Raw genomic sequence first — 7,640 nt, 5'->3', positions numbered from 1 at the left:
CAAAAAAAACTGGATTATCACAAAACAGGACATAGTAGCAAGCACTGCTGGGTGATGACTTCATCAACTGTCATTCAGAGACACATATACAACACCACACACAACTTCATTACACAGACATGCGCCCTGAATTACACAACACTGTGATCTGCATACAGGGAGAACCGAATTATTACACAATGTGTTCTTGATGGATTACACAAACTTCCTTCTCAAGATTTCAGGTCCTTCCTTGGTTGCTGGCAGTGGCTTCTGTGGGAACTGCAGTGGGGGGAGGGTCGGGAACACAGAAGGGGGAGGGGCTAGTGTGTCACAGGGTGGAGGTGCATAGGCTTCAGAAACTCTACATATGATCTTCTGTTCCAGAGCGAGTTTTGTTTTGTCGTGTTTTTGAGACAGGGTTTCTCTACACAGCCCTGGCCATCCTGAACTATGTACATCAGGCCGACCTAGAACTCACAGAGATCCGACAGCCTCTGCCTCCCCAGTGCTTAACTCCTGTGTGACAAGAGGGTGGCCTTTGTGGGCCCTTGCTGTATGGAGTCAGCCAAGGTCTTCTGTGAAGGACCAGAGGGTGACTGTTTTCAGCTCTGAGCCTCAGATACACAAATCCTGCTTAAGTGGGTTTGATGCAACGATGTGAAAGTGAATGAGCACAGCTGTTTTAATAAACCTTTATTGACTGATTTGGCTTGGGGGCCTAATCTGCTAAGCCTTGCAGTAGTGATTGTTTGTTCTGACCCGGGTCTCCCTATAGAATTCTCAACCTTGAACCTGCGGTCCCTGCAGTGAATTAGGATGACAGGCATATGCAGTTTATGCAGTGCTGGGAACGGAACCCAGGGCTTCAGCATGCCAGACAAGAACCATCCGAGCTGCACCATTTCCCCAGCATCAGCTCTTTGCTCCAGCACTGGTGTACGAGCTCCATGGTGGTGATGCTGGGCTTTGTCTTGTTCCTGGCTGATCCAAACCCAGTGCCTGCTCAGTGAACATGTGTCCACTTGGTGGGTGACAGCACCCCAGCTGCTAGGCAGGTTTTTCCTGTTAGTCTGCCCACAGTGATCAGAGGCTGGCTGGCCAAGGAATGGCCTTGGGGCAGGAGAACTGGCTGGAGCTTGTAGGAGATCCATTCTCCTCTGGGGCAGCTCTCCAACAGGTTGGTTCCTCCAAGCAAGGGCTTGTCCGACAATGAAGCCAACATAAGGACAGTAGGCCTGCCAGGGATGGGACATTCGTCCAGGTTGTGAGCTGGTGTGAATGGGGTTCTGTCTGCTCTATCCTGCAGCCCAGAGTCACTCAGGAGGGAGGAGTCTGTGTCCAGTCCAGCCCCACCTACCCACACACACAAGGATGGAGGAGACAACACTAAGAACAGAGTGAATGCAGGTGCTTCTCACTGGGCTGGAAACCCAGAGGCCGGAACTGCACTGATAAGGGCTCTGCTGGGAACTCATGTGGCAAAGGAAGGACTGGGCACGCAGTGGGCAACTCTATGAATCTTCCTCAAATGGAAGAATAACAGGCAGCTTTTCTGGATTATTGAGACAGAGTTTCTCTGAGTAGCCCTGGTTGTCTTGGAATCACTCTATAGATTAGCCTGGCCTCGAACTCAGAGATCTGCCTCCTAAGTGCTGGGTTAAAGGCGTGTGCTACCACAGCCCAGATAATATGAATTTTAAAATTAATTTTTTGGTTTGTTTTTTAGACAAAGTCTCACAGAGCCTAGACTGGCTTCAAACTCAGTTGGAGGACAATGACCTTGAATTCTTGATCCTCTTGCCTCTACTTCCCAAGTGCTGAAACTCAGGCATGTGCCACCATGCCACCTCCAAACTGGGTTGGTTTAGACAGGGTCTTTTTTGACTGTGCAGGCACACCCACCCAAGCATGTTAGTTTTGTTGTTTGGTTTGTTTTTTAGACAAAGTCTCACAGAGCCTAGACTGGCTTCAAACTCAGTTGGAGGACAATGACCTTGAATTCTTGATCCTCTTGCCTCTACTTCCCAAGTGCTGAAACTCAGGCATGTGCCACCATGCCACCTCCAAACTGGGTTGGTTTAGACAGGGTCTTTTTTGTTTTTGCTTTTCGAGACAGGGTTTCTCTGTGGTTTTGGAGCCTGTCCTGGAAATAGCTCTTGTAGACCAGGCTGGCCTCGAACTCCCAGAGATCCGCCTGCCTCTGCCTCCCGAGTGCTGGGATTAAAGGCGTGCTCCACCACTGCCCGGCTTAGACGGGGTCTTTCTATGTAGCCCTTTGAACATGAAGTCTTCCTTGTTTGGCAGGAATGCCAAGTGTTGGGATTACAGGCATAATACAACCTGGACTTTAAAAAGTGCTTATTACATTTTATTTATATATTCATTTATTCTTGTGTGTGTGTTTATAGTTGTGTGAATGTTACAATATGAACGTGGAGGTTTGAGGACAACCTGAGGGAGTCGGTTCTCTCCGTCTACCATGCAAATCCTGGGGATCCAATCATGTCATCAGGCTTGGTGGTAAATGACTCTGTTGAGTCTATTGGATTTTTTTTCAATTAAAAACATACACAAGTACACTTGAAGACAACCAGCCTCAGTAATAAATTTATTCTCACCCTTCTCCCTACATGGGAATATATAACACTGCAGTGACTAGGACAGCAGAGCCGTGAGAGCCGCTCCGGCCTTCTGCCTCGTGGAAGCGTCTGGAACCACACACCCCCTCACACTTGCTTCCCACACTGCTGTCCACAGGTCCCAACATGTCCACATGCATTAGGACCATGTGAAGGCTCCCCCGGGTCAGCATGGGCCCACAGGCCTACTCATGCTTGGGTGGCCTCAAGGTGACATTTGTCTCAGGGAAAATTTTCTTGGGAGTTCTTCAGGGAACTCAGAACAGTGAAGTTGCTTTGCTAGAGTAATGACTGCTAGAGTAAGAGGGAGGGAAGGCCACATGAGTCCAGGGCCCTTGGCTTGTCCTGGCTTTGCCATAACTGTGTGGACTGACACCGGGCAGGGTGGCCAGAACTGGTCTCAGAGCTGTTGCTGGTGCCACACGACTGTCAGGGGTAACCATGGCAATCGGGCACCGAGCTGCTTCCCTGCTCTATCCTCTGTCCTCCATCATGCAATCATGTCTGTCCTTGGCTTTGTCCCTCAGTCAGAGCCTTACCTAACTCAAAATTTAAGGACACCAACTTCTGGGGGCTGGAGAGATAGATGGGTCAGTGGTTAAGAGAACCAGCTGCTCTTCCAGAGGATCATGGTTCAATACCCAGCACCACATGGTGGCTCCTAACTGTCTGTAGCTCCAGCTCCAGAGGATGACACCTTTATATCAATGCACATAAAATAAAGCTTAAAAAAAAAAAGACACCAACTTCTCCCTCTTCTAAAAGTTGAGATACAGTGTCAGAAGAATGTCTTGGGTTTCCACCTGGAGAATACTGGGATGGGTCATTCTCACCCCTCTGACAAAAAGCCCTACCAGGCCCACCTCTAGGGACAAGGGCCAGGTGAAATGAATCTGTTCCCTATATTCAGAGATCTCAGGTGTGGCTGGCCTAGAGCTCTTTAATAGGGGACAGAAACTCAGTGCCTCTGGCCTCTGGGAAGGGGTCAGCCCTCCCCTCGCCTTGCTTTACAGCCAGAACCATCTGGTTCTCCCCACCCTCTGTAGCTGGACCCTCCTGAGCTGTGTGATCTTGGCCAAGTCGCTTAGCATTCCTTTTCCAGGGCCTCAGTTTCCCAATATGGGAAAGAGCTCATAGGATGAGTGATGGCCCCTTTCCCACCACAGCCAAAACCTTTTCTGTCTTTTCTCCAGGATTTTGTTGTCTTTTCCTCTTCTTCTTCTTCCTTTTTTTTTTTTTCGACAGAGTCTCTCTGTGGCCCAGAAATCTGTCCTGGGACTCACGATGGAACTCAGGCTCACTCCTGCCTCAGCTCTGAGTGTTGGGATTCCAGATGTGAGTCACCACACCCAGCTTTCTGTTACTAATGACCACTGGCCCAGTTTGGAGGTCCATATTAATTATGCCACTCCTATATCCTTGAGATGCCTTCTTATTCTGGGGCTCTTAACATCAGGACTGACAGCCATGGCAGTGACTGCTGCAGTCACATCCTTCTGGAGCTGCAGTGCTGAGCCCAACCCCAGAAACCAAGTGAAGGATGTCAAATGGCCAAGCAGCACAGCAGGGCCTTGTGCACTCCTAGGAGGGCAGAGTGTAACAAGCTCCAAAAGATAAACCCACGTTCTAACCCTGGGACTTGTCAGTGTGTCCCCATTCAGAAAAGGGTCTTCAGAGATGTAGTTAAGGATCTTTCAATGTGGTCACCCCAGGTTTAGGGTGGGCCTTGTATTCAAGGCAGGTGTCCAAGAGACAGAAGAGGGAGGGAAGGCCACATGAAGACAAGACAGAGTCCACAAGTCTTGGAGTCCTGACGCCAGAAGAGGGAGTGGAGTCCCCAACATTCCGACCTTCGCTGCTGGTTTCCAGAATTGCGGGAGAACAGGTCACTCTGTGCCCAGCATCACATTCTTAGTGACATGTCATGTCTGGGGAGACCCAGGGCTCCAGAGGTGGGGAGGGGTGGGCAGACAGACGTGTGTGGATGAGATCTAACCCACTGGCCTGAGAAATGCCACTGAAGGACAGGAGGAAATATGGTGTCAGTGGAAACAAGGCCCAAGGACCCTGAGGACAGGGGAAGTGGGGCTGCAACTGAGACAGCCAGGAGGGGTCTGCACCAAGGATGGGAGGGAGAATGTGCACAACAGCTGCAGGCTTCCTCCACAAGAACAGAGGCTTTGCTGACCCGAGGGCTTCAGCCATCAAAGGAAGAAGGCTCTCCAATAATGGCAGGTGACCTTGTCTAACCAGGTCCTGATCAGGTTGGAGCCCTGCTTTCATTTTTGCCTTTGCCAGAGCAGTGGGGAGATAGGCTGGCAAGATCTTGAAAGTCCAACGTGGTTCCTGGTTGGGGCTGAGCACTCCGAGTCAGCAGCTGGCGGGTTCTGAACACTTTTGCTGCTGTGTTCCCTGGGGGAAATGCCCAGATTTTGTCAGTAAGGGGTGACCACCACAGGTCACAGTTGCATCAAGGTCCCGGTGGCTTCTGCTGGGCCAGGGCAGGCCAGGCCATGTTGGGGGCCCCAGCAGCCGACTATTTCTTGGAAGATGCTGCTTGGCACTTGGGAGTGGAGTGCTCATTGCAGACCTGGGCACGCACTTCCCGCAGCTCAGCTCGGAGCTCCTCCAGGGCGCTCAAAGAGGGCATCGCCTGTGCCTGAGCCTGTAGCGTCTCCAGTGCCAGCGCCAGGCGGCCCACCTCGTCCTGCAGTGCATTCCAGGCTGCCTTCTGTTCCTCCTCCTTGTTGCGCTGCTGAGTCTGGTGGCGCCAGTACTCCAGAACCAGGCAGCCTCCACCCACAATGAAGATGGTGGCCTCGCCCAGCAGCTCAGCGCCCAGCTCTGCCGCTGCCTCTTCATTCAGCGGCTTGATGGCTGTGCCCCGGAAGCCCATGATGCGCATCTTGGTCCGCATCTCCACCCAGTGGTACACTGCAGGGGAGAGAGTGGTCAGGTGTGCTCCGAAGCACCCCCCATACACACACACACCCCGCATTCTCTTGTCCCAGTTGAAGTCGGAGACCAAGGTGGGAGTAGGAGGTTACCTTAAGCAAGATCTGCCCCTTGCTTCATCCAGGGAACACACGATCTCCTCCACCTGAAGCTTTCTTTACCCAGTATTAAGATCAGAACCCAGGTCTCAGGCATGCCAGACAGACCCACTACGGCTGAGCCACACCTGTCTTCCTTTTGTTTATATATACATGAGACAGGGTTTTATGTAGCTCATACTGGTTTTCAACTTCCTATGTAGCCAAGGATGACTTTCCACTTGTGATCTTTGTGCCTTCACTTCCCCAAGTGCTGGATGACAGGCATGGACATTATATCCAATCACTTTTTCTTCTCTCCAGATGTTCCCAGGCTGGCCTTGAGTTCCTGATCCTCCTGCCTCTGCCTCCTGGGTAGCTGGAGTATAGTCCTGCACCACTAGGATCAGGCCTAGCTCCAGGATATTTTTGAAAGCACAAGAAGATTCCAGAGAGCAGCTACTAGCAGAAACCTGCTGAGAGCAGAGGTCCCAGGTGGGAGGACATGCCCCTAGGGGGCCACAAGCAGCTATTCCCTTAGTGTCAAGAACACACAGGTGGGGCTGGAGAGATGGCTCAGTGGTTAAGAGCACTGACTGTTCTGCCAGAGGTCCTGAGTTCAATTCCCAGCAACCACATGGTGGCTCACAACCATCTGTAATGAGGTCTGGTGCCTTCTTCATGTCCAGCAAGCATACAAACTGACAGAACACTGTATACATAATAAATAAATTAAAAAAAAAAAGAACACACCAGGTGTAAAGGTCCAGCAGCCATACCCAGCTCCCTCTGCAGCTCTTTAGGTCACCATGCAGAGTGGCTGGCTGTCTCCTCCTGACACTATTGCCTGCTTCCCGTGCGAAGGAGGTTGTGGTGGTGATAGTGGGGGACTCCACAGAAAGGCCAGTTGAGACACTAAGCGCCCTTTGTGGGTCTGGAGGCAGCAATCCCAGGTTCTCAGCACAAACTGGAAGGAGCCAAGTTGGGAGCAGTGCTCCTGGGCAGAGCTCTCTCCTCGCTGGTCCTGCTTCTCCCCAGCCCTAGAGAGCACCTTGAGGAGCATGGGAGATCAGGTGCCACCTTCACTGGCCAAAGCATCATGGGTGCCCATCAGGTGGGAGAAGGTGGAGGGGGAGCCCAGGCTAGCTCCCTTCCGAATGCACTTTCAACAGAGCCTTTTCTTTTTGAGATGGTCTCACTATGCCTGGCTCACCTGGACTTCACCATGTAGAGCTCTGCTGGCCTTGAACGTGTAGCAATTTTCCTGTCTCAGGCCCTTAAAACTGTGGGGATCATGGGCATGCACCACCATGCCTGCCTTCATTTCAGTTTTTTATTATTGTTTATTAGATTTTTTTTCTTTTTTTGTTTTTTTGAGACATGGTCTCACTATGTAGCCCTAGCTAGCTTGAAACTACGTAGATCAGGCTGCCCTTTTCTTTCTTACTTTCTGTTTTTTTCTATGAATTTATTTATTTATCTTTATTTTATATGCATTGGTATTTTGCCTGCATGTATGTCTGTGTGAGGGTGTCAGGTCTCCTGGAACTGGAATAACAGATAGCTGTGAGCTGTCATGTGGATGCTGGGAATTAAACCCAGGTCCTCTGAAAGAACAGCCACTGCTCTTAACCACTGAGCCATCTCTCCAGCCCCTATTGTGTTTTGAGACAAGGTCTCACTGTATAATCCAGGCTGGGACTGAACCTGGGCCAAAAAGCCTCCTGAGAGCAGCAACTGCAGGACTATGCCTTCAGGACCAGTTCCCCGTACGCTCTGGACATGCCCTTAGTATTACATGCATGTTACATCTCAATAACAATACACATCCAGGGTTGGCAAGATGGTAGAGTATATAAAGGTGACTGCCAACCAGCCTGATGAAACAAGTTAAATCCCTGAGATGCTCCCAACTCAACAGAGACCCACATGGTAAGGGAGCCAACCCCTATGTTCTTACCTCCATATGCACACTGTAAAAGTAGAC

General features: G+C 50.7%; 1 protein-coding gene across 1 annotated transcript in view; it reads right to left on the bottom strand.

Moving 5' to 3' along the window:
• Nucleotides 1-5,066: 5,066 nt before the first annotated feature.
• Nucleotides 5,067-7,640, bottom strand: part of LOC101980783 (optic atrophy 3 protein homolog) — a 17,191-nt gene continuing 14,617 nt past the window's right edge. The window contains exon 2 of the mRNA XM_005370275.3: nucleotides 5,067-5,555. Within this exon, the coding sequence (XP_005370332.1) occupies nucleotides 5,158-5,555 (398 nt within the window). The 3' untranslated portion in view covers nucleotides 5,067-5,157. The remainder of the gene's footprint in view (nucleotides 5,556-7,640) is intronic.

This window comes from Microtus ochrogaster, unplaced genomic scaffold (genome assembly GCF_000317375.1).
Source record: "Microtus ochrogaster isolate Prairie Vole_2 unplaced genomic scaffold, MicOch1.0 UNK74, whole genome shotgun sequence".
Lineage (NCBI taxonomy): Eukaryota > Metazoa > Chordata > Mammalia > Rodentia > Cricetidae > Microtus > Microtus ochrogaster.
Note: the sequence above shows the minus strand (reverse complement) of the source record. Positions and strands in the feature narration are given on the sequence as shown.